General features: G+C 36.8%; 1 protein-coding gene across 1 annotated transcript in view; it reads right to left on the bottom strand.

Annotated features, from left to right (window-relative positions):
- Positions 1-13528, bottom strand: part of ETNK1 (ethanolamine kinase 1) — a 64819-nt gene that overhangs the window by 36079 nt on the left and 15212 nt on the right. Inside the window, exon 2 of the mRNA XM_008693127.2 lies at positions 7961-8220. Within this exon, the coding sequence (XP_008691349.2) occupies positions 7961-8220 (260 nt within the window). The remainder of the gene's footprint in view (positions 1-7960; positions 8221-13528) is intronic.

Here is a 13528-nt window from a genome sequence, read left to right as displayed (position 1 = left end):
ATAAGACTGATGAATCACTGGCCTTTACCTCTGAAAACAATAATACCTTATATGTTAATTAACTGAATTTAAATTTAAGAAAAAAATGCCCCCCCCAAAATAATAAGTAAGGCTTCACTGTATTAACATCAAGTAAATGCTACTTTAAAATCCCATCCTCAGTAAAGCAAAATATTTGAAAATTTCAAGGCTTCAGAAAATTTTCTTAAATATCCACTAATACTAATTGCCCCCACTCTTGGAAGCTTTTAAAAAATTAAGAGCGGGGGGCGCCTGGGTAGCGCAGTCGTTAAGCGTCTGCCTTCAGCTCAGGGCGTGATCCCAGGATCCTGGGATCAAGCGCCATGCTGGACTCCCTGCTCCCTCCAACCTTCCTTGTGCATGCTTTCACTCTCTCTCTCAAATAAATAAAATCTTTTTAAAAAAATTTTTAAGAGCATTATAACAATAACAGGAATATTTTTAACTGAAAAATAATCCCTAATCCTACCACTCCAATAGTTTATTTCATTTTTACATACTCCGTTTGGATTTTCACATAAGCCAATTATGGTGCGACTATAGCCAAAGTTCAGCTATTAAGCTGATTTTTTCCCACTTAACCCTGCATCAGCCATTCTGCATATTTTAGACTATTCAACATTATCATTTCAATAGTAACATAATATTTGTGCCTTGGTTATATCTGAATATAAGAGTTGTCATGACAAAAACACGTAACTTTCTTTTATGAATTATTATACATTGCCCTATTAATTTCCAAAAGAACATTGCCAGTATTACAACTCACAACGTACCAGTTCCACTACAATACATTCCAGCACTGGAAGTCGTCATTTTCTACTTATGCTTTTTGATGAATGTGCAATAATTAATTTTAAACTGTATTTCCTCCCATTATGTCTGTTGCTGGGTGGTTTTTAATTAAACTGCAGGAAGGATTCCTAGCAGTTTCAGAGAAATACCTGATGAGAATATTCTTAAACACCTGTGAATTTTTAAAAATTTTTTTAATATCTCTGTAATACTTGATTGCAAGAGAAAAGTTCAAACAAAACAAATCATGATAAATTTCCATAAGTTGAATTACTACGCTAAGCATTAACCTGGTACAACTCATCTTTATCTATCATACCATTTCCTCACAGCCTCTTCCATATGCTCCGCCTCTTCCTTTAAAGTCCAGTTCAAACGTGATCTCAGTGAAACACTGCCTAATTTCCGAAGTATACCACAGTAAACGATCTATACTTTTTTTGAAAACCTTTTCTGTTCTTCTGTGTATACTACTTAGCTTACTTTTTTCCAAGATTATTGTCTGCCACACACTGCAAGTTACTAGGAAGGAGAGAAGGGACTGTCTGAATTCTCTTTCCCTAGACTAAACATAAATATGTATCAGATTTTTTAATATTCAAAGCAGATACTCGGTAACCATAATACAGGCAAGTAGCCATGTCTGAATGAACCATAGCAGAGAGCACGGTGGACTTTATCTAAGGCTCAAATAAACATGTACTGCTGGCTGCATATCAGTTTACCTCGTAAAATGGCTCAAAATGTGATACCTAACTAATCCAAAATTAGTAATAAGCCCTATTAATTGATAAATCAAAGACCCTTTTTAACATAAATATAGAAATTCATTTTTCAAAGGAGAAAAGTTAAATATATTCACTGCCCTAAAAATCCTGTTTCACTATTCTATCCCTCCTCCCACACTAACCCTTAGGAACCACATATCTTTTTATTGTCTCCACAGTTTTCAGAAACTCCTCTAGTTAATTCAGTGCAAACATGTTCATGACATGGTATCAAATACCAAAGCGACCTTTGGCAAAATTTCAGTGTTCTTGATCAAAAACTATAATTATTTGGCACCTGGGTGGCTCAGTCAGTTAAGCATCCACTCTTGATTTCAGCTCAGGTTATGAACTCAGGGTTGTGAGATAGAGCCCTGTGTGGGGCTCCACACTAAGAGACAAGCTGGCTTGAAATTCTCTTTCCCCCTCTCCCTCTCCCACTGTCCCTTCCCCATCTCACACTCTCTTGCTCCTCTCTAAAATAAATAAATCTTTATAAAAAAAAAAAAAAAAAAGAATGTCAAAGAAGACTGTAATTCTTCTCTTTCTACTTAAGATTACTTAAGATTGTGGGGCGCCTGGGTGGCTCGTCTGCCTTTGGCTCAAGTCATGATCCCAGGGTCCTGGGATCGAGTCCCACATCAGACTTCCTGCTCGGCGGGAGGCCTGCTTCTCCCTCTCCCACTCCCCCTGCTTGTGTTCCCTCTCTCGCTGTCTCTCTCTCTGTCAAATAAATAAATAAAATCTTAAAAAAGAAAAAAAAGATTACTTAAGACGAATTATGCAAAGCTTTCCTTTTAAAACAAATTTTATAGTAAGCTTAACAATTATTTAATTATATAGAATGATCACAAATCAATAAATGGGGAAAAGTCTACATTTATTTTCAATTCTACAAATTTTCATAATATGTTATTTTTTTTAATGTGATGTAAAAAAGACCTTACTATTTTTCCTTATATTTAACGATCTCTTCTCAGTGAGTAAGTAAAAAGATTAAGTTACTCATTAGTATCTTTTGGGATATACTTTTACTAGCCATGTGACCTTAGGCAAATTACTTAAAATCTTTGCACCTTATGTTTCTCATCTATTAAAATGGGATCTTAATATTATCTATTCCTGGGATTATTGTGAGTTGAATTTACTAATACACATAAGGTGTTCTGGGGCGCCTGGCTGACTCAGTCGGTTGAGCATGCAACTCTTGATATTGGGGACATGAGTTTGAGTCCCACATGGGGATAGCTTACTTAATAACAAAATATATTAAAAAACATACATAGAGATGCCTGGGTGGCTCTGTTGGTTGAGTGTCTGACTCTTGGTTTTGGCTCAGGTTACAATTTCAGGGTTGTGAGATGGAGCCCGCTTCAGGCTCCGTGCTCAGTGGGGAGCCTACTTGGAATTCTCTCTTTCCCTCTCCTTCTGGCCCTCCCCTTCCAATCTCTCTCTAAAATAAATAAATCTTTAAAAAAAAATACACACACAAAGGTGTTTAGAAGAGTGTCCAGCTCATATTAAGTGCTATATCAGTATTAGCCACCATCATCACTATATCATTTCTCTAATAAGAATTGTAGCATCCCCATTACTACCTTTTTTTAGTATCATTTCTAAAAATAAAATCTTGACTTTTTAAAATTTTTTTTATAAAAGCATGCAATTCTTTTTTCTTTTTTTTTTTTTAAGATTTTATTTATTTGAGAGAGAGAGAGCAAGAGAAAGCACAAGCCAGGGGGAGAGGCAGAGGGAAAGGAAGAAGCAGGCTCCCCACTGAGCAGAGTGTCCAATGCCAGGCTTGATTCCAGGACCCGAGATCATGACCTGAGCTGGAGGCAGCTGTTTAACCAACTGAGCCACCCAGGCACCCCGACTTCTTTTTTAAAGATTTATTTATTTGAGAGAGAGAGAGAGAGCAAGCCCGCGAGCTGAGGCAGGAAGGAGGGAGAAAGTCTTCAGGCAGATTCCCTACTGAGTGCAGAGCCCAATGCAGGGCTTGATCCCACGACCCATGAGATCATGGCCTGAGCTGAAACCAAGAGTCAGACGTTTAACCAACTGAGCCACCCAGACACCCCTAAAATCTTGACTTTTTAATATAAAATGGTCTCTTAGAGGAAGTTAAAAACCAAAATAAGGGACTAATCATGGGTAGTAATTACCTAAAATCACTTAGTTGAGAAAGATTCTGAAATCTCATCTATGCTCAGAAGTAAAGAGCTCCAAGACTGGTTAGTTTTGTCTGTCACAAACAAGGGGGGTTTAGTGGTAGCAATAATTACTTGCTACACTGTATCTACATGCTGCTTGCATACACCTTAAGGAATACTACATAATATGTTATAATATGTCAAATAAATAAATAAAATCTTTAAAAAAATATATTGTAATTATTTGAGAGAGCGAGAGAGCACATGAGCAAGAGGCAGAGAGAGAGGGAACAGCAGACTTCCCTGCTGAGCAAGGAGCCCCACATGGGGCTCGATCCCAGGACCTTAGCAGAAGGCAGACGCTTAACTGACTGAGCCACCCACGTGTCCCTATAAATCCTCAATCTTGTTCTCAGTGTTTGACATACACCTATATAACAGAATTAAAAGTGATTAGATGCATAAAGTAGGCCAAAGGAAAAGCTGGATCTAGATTGAGATACAAAAAGTGTATTCCATAAGGTTGTTAGAGAAGGGCCATATGAGCTTCCTAGTAACTAAATAAAACAGGGAGAAAAATACTAGTTTTAAGAGTCAGTGTCCAGGGACGCCTGGGTAGCACAGCGGTTAAGCGTCTGCCTTCGGCTCAGGGCGTGATCCTGGCGTTATGGGATCGAGTCCCACATCAGGCTCCTCTGCTGTGAGCCTGCTTCTTCCTCTCCCACTCCCCCTGCTTGTGTTCCCTCTCTCGCTGGCTGTCTCTATCTCTGTCAAATAAATAAATAAAATCTTTAAAAAAAAAAAAAAAAGAGTCAGTGTCCAAAAGATTTAAGAAGAAAGTTGCTTAAGGGTAATACCACTTTACTGGTGTAGCAGTCTTTAACTGCCTTTGTAAAACCCATACTTCTATGCGTTTGATGTTGATTTTCCTAAACTGTCTTTAACCGAATTTAAGCTTTCCGTTTAACTATTAGCAGTGGTTACTCTTTGCTGGTCAGAAGTTCATATTCACATTTCTCCCTTCTATTTACTCTATAGTCTCATGATGGAAACTGGATGCCTGGGGCAGTTTTTTTCTCTTTGAGTGATTGTGGAAAGTTATAGAATCTATACCCATGTAAAGTTCTATATATGGCATTATGTCTCTCACCAAGGATACACAGTGGAACCAGACTGCTTCAGATTTATGAGCTGTGTGAATTTGGGCATAGTACTTAAACATTTTGTGCCTCAGTTTTCTTATCTAAAAAATGAGATAATAATAGTACCTACTTCTAGCATTGTTGTAAGGATTAAAGTTGTTAGTATATGTAAAAAGTTTAGAACAATGCCTGGTATATGTTAAATACTATGTAAATGTTAGCTTTTATAATTACTGTAATTTTTTTTCCCTCAAACTTTTCATATTCTATCTGACTTAGGCAGATCTTCTAATAACTTGGACATTCATCAAAGTATTAAAGTACTTAGGCAAATTCTAGATATTACTAATCTGTTGACTTTATTATGCTTTTATTACTTAAAGATTTTATTCATTTGAGCAAGAGAGTGAGCGAGAGAGAGAGAGAGAGAGAGAGAGAGTGCACGGGCACACGCATGGGGAGAGGGAGAAGCAGACTCCCCACTGAGCAGGCAGTCTCATGTGGGGCTCAATCCCAGGACCCTGGGATCATGACCTGAGCCGAAGGCAGACGCTTACCCCACTGAGCCACCCAGGTGTCCTTTATTGTGCTTTTGTTTTTTTGGTTTTTTTTTAAAGATTTTTATTTATTTATTTGACATAGAGACAGCCAGCGAGAGAGGGAACACAAGCAGGGGGAGTGGGAGAGGAAGACGCAGGCTCCTAGTGGAGGAGCCTGATGTGGGGCTCGATCCCAGAACGCCAGGATCACGCCCTGAGCCGAAGGCAGACGCTTAACCACTGCGCTACCCAGGCGCCCCTACAAATTTTTTTTTTTAAAGATTAAGGATTTATAAATAAATCTGATACACACACAAGCACACACACCTAAAGACCACCAAAAAATGTGACACAAAAGAAAAAACATATTATCTATTAATCGGGGTCCTTCAATACATTCTAAATAGTACACTCACATAAGGGAAGATCTGTTTAAAAACTGGGGTATGAGTAGATAGATTTCTACGCCAAAGTATTTTTAAATATTATTTAAAATAGGTAAATACTGGTCCATTCCATTTTTATCAGTGTTGTTAATGAAGCAACTCTTAAAATATGGTCCAGACTCTCTAATAAACAAATAAAATTAAAAAAAAAAAAAAGAAAGAAAAGAGAAGGGTGGCCTGGGTCCTCGGTGGCTCAGTCCATTAAGTGACTGCCTTCGGCTCAGGTTATGATCCCGAAGTCTTGAGATAGACCCCTGCATCAGGATCCCTGCTCATGGGGAGACTGCTTCTCTCTCCCTATCTTTCTGCCCCTCCCCCTACTCATGCTCACTCTCGCTCACACTAGAGCGTGCTCTGTCTCTCTCTCTCTCTGTCAAATAAATAAATAAAATTTTAAAAATACATATGATCCAGAATCCTAGAGACTCAAACCCTTTCAGGTTTATGAAGTTAAAATTACCTTTATTAAGATATTGTTTACCTTTTTCACTCTAATTCTCTCATGAGTACATGGTGTAGTTTTCAAGAAGCTACATGAAGTGGTATGGTAACATTATCACCCTGACAGCTAACAATGTGTGCTTGATATTCTTGTATTCAAAATAAGTTGTTTTAATTTCTAACATGGTAAACATTGATAGATATAACTCACAAAAACTCTTTAGGTCCTCAATAACTTTTAAGAGTTGTAAAGGGGTCTTGAGAACAAAATAAGAACTTCTGGTTTAAACTATGAATGAATCTGCAGTTTTCAAATCAAGCTGATTTGCTAGTTTTTAAGAGCAAAAAAGAACCGTAAAAGACAGTACTTTTGGAAAAATGATCTAGCCTATGCAAGATATTATTCTTACAGAAAACATATTGTTTAAAAAGTAACATAATACACTGAGTTAAATAAAAAGTTTAAAAAGTAACAGTGTTAACAGAAGTAAAAGAATCTTAGTAAGCAAAAACTCTGAAAATACGAGCAACTGAATTGCAGAAGTTAGTGATAAGAAATGTGTAATGCTTTAATCCAAGCACTACTTTAAAAAATTAAGGGGACCACTTCATGCCAGTCAGAATGGCTAAAATTAACAAGTCAGGAAACAACAAATTTTGGCAAGGATGCGGAGAAAGGGGAAACTCTTACACTGCTGGTGGGAATGCACACGGGTGCTGCCACTCTGGAAAACGGTATGGAGGTTCTTCAAAAAGGTAAAAATAGAGCTACCCTATGAGCCAGCAATTGCACTAATGGGTATTTAACCCAAAGATACAAATGTAGTGATCCGAAAGGGTACCTGCACCCCAACGTTTATAGCAGCAATGTCCACAATAACCAAACTATGGAAAGAACCCAGATGTCCATCAACAGATTAATGGATATATATATACAATGGAATATTACTCAGCCATCAAAAAAATCTTGCCATTTGCAACGACGTGGATAGAACTTGAGGGTATTATGCTAAGCAAAATATGTCTATCGGAGAAAGACAATCACCATATCATCTCACTCACATGTGGAATTTAAGAAACAAAACAGAGAAACAGGGGAAGGGAGGGAAAAATAAAACAAGACAAAATTAGAGACAGAGACAAACCATAAGAGACATCTTACCTACAGGAAACAAACAGGATTGCTAGAAGGGAGGGGGTAGGGGATGCGGTAACTGGGTAAGGGGCATTAAGGAGGGCATGTGATGTAATGAGCACTGAGTGTTACATACAACCGATGAATCACTGAACTCTACCTCTGAAACTAATAATATACTATATGTTAATTAATTTAATTTAAATTTTAAAAAATAAATAAAATAAAGTAAAATAAATAAATAAAAAATTAAGGGGAAGCCTTGACACTCTGTAGCAGGCTAATCCAAAACCACATCTCACTGTCCTTTTTTTCTTTTGCAAAGAGTCAATGATGAGACGGCAGACAGAAAGGATTTTTTTCTTCAGCAAAAACAAAACAGAACCCTAACTAAAGAAAGTTTCTAAGGTAACCAAACAGTTGCTCAAAGAAAGAAAAGGCAGTTTTAAAAAATAATTACCTTAGCACACTTAATACTCTTATTTTTCAAAAAGAAAAATTATTTAGAAAAAGAAATGTACCTGAAAATGGCAGGGTTGCAGACGTGCTTTGGATCCAATGCTTCTCCCTGTATAAATTCATAGCACAGTCCATTATTGAAGGTACAGTAGAGTTGTGGTGCACAGCCATGAGCCTGCAACACTCGGAAACTCTTCACTTCCTCATCTCGATCAACTAGCAACTCAGTCTTATTGCCATAAATTCGCACCAGGACTACATCCTCCATTGTATTACTCACGTAACAGCCAATAAGTTTATTTGTGATTCCATCTGTGAAAAGCTGCCAAAAAAAAAAAAAAGAAAGAAAAAATGGGGGGAAAAAGCAATTACATATGTTTAATGAATGAAATAGTAGATAGCTTAAAATAATTAAACACTAATTAAAAGAAAATATCTAATTTTTAACAAACTTTTAAATATACTTTTGCCGAACATGTCTATAATTTTAACTCTAGATTTAAACAAAAGGAATGCTATAATTCCTATAATATTGTCTTTCTTGATCCAAAAGTGTTAACTATTCAATTTCCAGTACTTCCATACAATGTTTTGATACCTATTATATCTCAAAGTATGCTTGTACTGCAATCATTGCAAACGTGTATGTATATACACAATACACAATCTCTCCTATGTCTAATAAATTGGAAAGCCTCTGAAGATAGACAATGCCCTCCTCCAGAATGGCATATAACATATACAAGGTCTTTAATAATGTTCACAAGTATAATGTACAAATATAAATCCACCATAAGTTACACATTATGGTAAATCTCCAACTTATAAAAATTAATTTTAAATGTTAATTTTAAAGGTTCCTTAACACAACATGCATTAGAAATTGTTTTAAGCATTCAGGTTATAATTCAAACTTGAATGCTATGGCTAAAAAAAGCACAACCTTAATTAGAGGAAGTGAGACGTTAAGTAGAGATTTCTACAGTATTTTCTAAAAGGGACTTTTGGAACTTTTCAAGAGCTTAAGTCAAGAATTTCAAGTTCTTTTTCATATCTGAGCACAAATGGTACATTTAAAAATGAACAGATGATTAACAGTATTAATTCAAATCCACTCAAAAATTTCAACTTTCATTTTCCTCTGATACTAAAATTAATTTTTCTATTTGCTCAATTATAATTCAAAGCTTCTGGAAGCTCTTAGGTGGACTGAAGGGACAAGAGGTAAAAGTGTAAGCAAGAGATAAGGACACTTTTTTCCAAGAAAACTGGCAAAAACCAAAAGGAAAAAAGTCTAAAGGGTAAGTCTTAAATGTACACGTATTTACTTAATGCCTGAGAAAGAATATAAATGTTTCTATTTCAAGAAGATTATTGTAATGATAAATGACATCTGAAAAGGCTTTACATCTTCAGATGAAAATTTACAAGGTATTTCCTAAGATAATATACAGCTATTAGTTTTTATATAATTTTTTTTTATTATATACAAGACTTGACTATTATCCTTACTCACCTAATTTAGCAGGTAAATTGTATAAGCCAATGTAAAGAGACTTATTTTAAATATCTACTTTTTCAGGTATGCAGAGACATACAGGTATTGCTTCCCACCTAGATTTCACAGACACTGTATACAGAATTGAAAAGAAGCATATGCATTTAAACTAAATGTGAATCATTTTATTAAAAACTGTGTTGAAAAGCATGTTGTTTATTACAAAGCTGTATCAATTTACACAAGTTATTTTGTAACTTCTTCATATGTCATGTACAGATAAAATAATTCAATTTACTATAACGAAGACTGAGAAACTAACCCTAACGTTCTCTATCATACAACAATCACATACTTATTTCCAATGAAATGACAGTCACAATAAATCCTTTACAGTAAAAAAAAAAAATACATTAATAATATAACTTCGCATCTATAAAAATATTTTATGTATAAATAAGGATAAAAACATTTGCAAAGATATTCAACAGAAGATTAGGCAGGTTAAATCTTGTTTTTTGTTTTATTGCTTCTGTAATTTAAACTTTTTTCTTTTGGCTTATGTATGTTTTCTCACTTTCTTTTTCCTGCAATGAATCATAGTTTACATGTGAAAAATTAAATTACTGAGAAAGAAAAAAGAAGCCCAACAGCTAGGAACTGACCTGGCACACACAGTAAGGCCTTGTGGTTCTGTTGAACATAATCAATTTCACAGAACGCCAACATCAGATGAGGCCACTCTGACCACAATGCATCAAGACAAAAACAAAGCCACTCTGTTGTAATCATGTCTGAACGTAGACAAAATTATAAAATTTTTCCAGCCATAAAAATAACTAAATATCCCCCTATCTGGGTTAATATGAATGACTGCAGTTCCTTTTCGAGTCACAGCTTTGGCCCTGGTTCATTCCTCCAGTCTTCTAGGTAAGATTAAGATATCCGGTCATAGACCTGGCCCACTTTCCTCCTGACAGCACCCAATCCAGAGGAAAGCCTGCTTCCTTGAACACCCTCCTCCCAAATCAGCAAACCCAAATTTGGTATTAAGTCCTTTCTAACACCTACTTACTGAGATCCTCCCTACCGTTCTGAATGGTATATGTTCTCTCTTAAAACTAACTAGTTCAGCCATTGGTGTGTTTCTGATGGTCTGTCACTGGCTTTAAAGATGTATGGATAACGGTTTTTGCCCTTGGATGGTTCCCACCTCATATATGTACCTACAAGAAATTCAATGTGCTGAACCTTCTGAAATGTACAATAAAATATACTGGATATATACTAGATAAATATACTGTACTAGATATATACTAGAAATATAAAATTGGGAGCCCTGAGTCGGACTCCCTGTTCAGCGGAGCGTCTGCTTCTCCCGTTGTCTTCCCCCACCTCCACCTGCTCGTGCACTCGCACCTCTCTCTCTCTCTCTCAAATAAAATCTTAGGGGTGAAAAAAAAGAAATGTAAAATTTCATCTCAATGGAGGTGGGACAAAACTAATACAAATTTCATGGTGCTCCTTTTCTCAGGGATTATCCTGCACTGTTAAGTATTTCGGATAGTACCAGCTCAGAGGATGTGCTACAAAGCAAGACTTCTTGAGTCTGAATTCTAGCTGTGTATCTATAAGCTGAGTAATCTTACGCAAGTCCCTTAACCTCTACGTGCTCCATTCTACATATCTACATCTACATATATTAACATACTAGAATCTATTTCATAGCACTGTGAGAATTAATGAGTTAATATACATAGAAGCATTTAGAACAGTGACTGGCACGCACTAAGATCTTAATATGTATGTAGAGAACTACATTTTTTACATTTTAACAAAAGACAGCAAAATAATTCACAATAAAAGAGCGAATTACGATAAAACCTGTTATAGATTTATAGATTAGCCCTAGACTCTAAGCTACACTGGTCCCACATAACAAACCTTAAAAGCAAGACCCAAAAGACTCAAACTATTCCCAAATAACTATAAAAAGTATTCAGTACCTAAGAAGGTAAAAATTCACAATGTCTGACATCCAATTAAAGATTACCAGGTATGCAAAAAAGGCTGAAAAATACAACCGATAATGAGGGGGGGAATCAATTAATTGAAACCAACCAGAATGGGCACAGATGTTAGCATCAGCACACACAAATATGTTTTGTATTCTATAACAAAAAGTTATGCAAAAACGCTGACTATAAAAAGACCCAAGTTGGGTGCCTGGATGGCTCAGTCGGTTAAGCATCTGCCTTCAGCTCAGGTCATGATCCCTGGGTCCTGTGAAAGAGTCCTGCATCAGAATCCTTGCTCAGCAGGGAGTCTGCTTTTCCCTCTGCCCCTCCCCCTGCTCATGCTCTCTCTCTCTCAAATCAATAAATAAAATCTTAAAAAAAAAAAAAAAGACCCAAGTCAAGCTTCTCAAGATGTCAAAGGAGAAAAATACACTAGATGGATTTAACAGTAAGTTAGATATTGCCCCCCCAAAAAGCAAACTTGAAGACAGAGCAACAGAAACTATCCAAAACAAAACACCAAAGGGAAAAAAAAGAATTAGCTAAACAAGAGAGCAAGTAAACATGAGTGAGTAAGCAGAGTATCCATGAACAGAGAGAATTTGTACCCCCAAAAAAAGGAAAACAGAAAAAAAAATTTTTAATGACCAAAATTCACCCAAATTTGATGAAGAACTATGAACTCAAAGATCCAGGAAGCTCAATAAGCCTGAACCCAAGCAATATAAAGAAAACAATACCAACACATCTCATAATAAAATTGTTTAAAACCAAAGATTAATCATCTAATGGTAACAGTACCCATTCATTTTATGTTCCATCCACTCAGGCAAATATCAGAGAGCCATCCTTGACCCCTCCCTCTCCATCCCCCACATAAAAAGTTCTCTTCCTAGATAATTCTTAGAAGTTCTGTTTCTTGGGGTGCCTGGATGGCTCAGTCAGTTAAGCATCTGCCTTCGCCTCAGGTCATGATCCCAGGGTTGGGCTCTCCACTCAGTGTGGAGTCTGCTTCTCCCTCTGCCCTTACCCCACTGCTTGCGCACATACTCTCGCTCCCTCTCTTGCTTGCTCTGCTCTCTCTCAAATAAATAAGATCTTTTTTAAAAAAATAAATTAATAAAATACAAATATGAACATGATAAATAAGGAATCTTCAAATGACTCCACACTGCTCAGAGGATAAAGTTCAAGCTCCGCAGGGCACAAAAGTTCCTTGATGCCTCCCTCAAGTTATCTAGCACTCTACCTGACAAATTCACCCTTCTTTTTCTTCACTTCACTAACTTCTAACTTCTAAAATTCCAACATGAGGCACACCTGGGTGGTTCAGTCGGTTAAGCGTCTGCCTTCAGCTCAAACTTCTAAAATTCCAACATGAGGCACACCTGGGTGGTTCAGTCGGTTAAGCGTCTGCCTTCAGCTCAAGTCATGATCTCAAGGTTCTGGGCTTAAGTCCCGCATTGGGCTCCCTGCTCGGTGGGGAGGCTGATCCTCCCTCTCCCCGCTCACCCCCCCCCCCAGCCACTCATGCTCTCTCTTGCTCTCTCTCAAACAAATAAAATCTTTAAAAAAAAATAATAAAATAAAACAAAATTCCAACACAAAAGGGGCACCTGACTAGCACAGTTAGTTGAGCATACGACTCTGATTTTGGCTCAGGTCATAATCTCGGGTGGTGGGGTCAAGCCCTGTGTCCGGCTCTGAGCTCAGCACAGAGTCTGCTTGTCCCTCTCCCTCTGCTCCTCCCCCTACCCGTGCTCTCTCTCTCTCTCTAATAAATAAATAAATAATCTTTAAGAAAAAATCCAACACAGGAGCTCTCTCTTCTAGGAGAGAGTACCTAAACTCAGGTAAGGCATAAATACTTCTCAGTGCTTAAATAGTACCTTATACATAGCATTTACTAAAATGGACTTTACTTAATTATATTAATTAATTGCTTAATTATATTTGCTGCTCCATGTTACACTGTAAGCTCCTCTGAGATTTGGGAACATGTTGAAAGAAGGAAAAAAGCAACAGTTAAAAACAGGAATATAAAACAAATAGGTCAAACAAAAAGAAAAAAACAGATTTTTTTGAGAGAAAAACTCAACTCTGTAAGTAGTTAC

Source organism: Ursus maritimus, unplaced genomic scaffold, assembly GCF_017311325.1.
Source record: "Ursus maritimus isolate PB19 unplaced genomic scaffold, ASM1731132v1 scaffold_26, whole genome shotgun sequence".
In the NCBI taxonomy this organism is placed as follows: Eukaryota; Metazoa; Chordata; class Mammalia; order Carnivora; family Ursidae; genus Ursus; species Ursus maritimus.
This window is presented reverse-complemented; position numbering and strand designations above follow the sequence as displayed.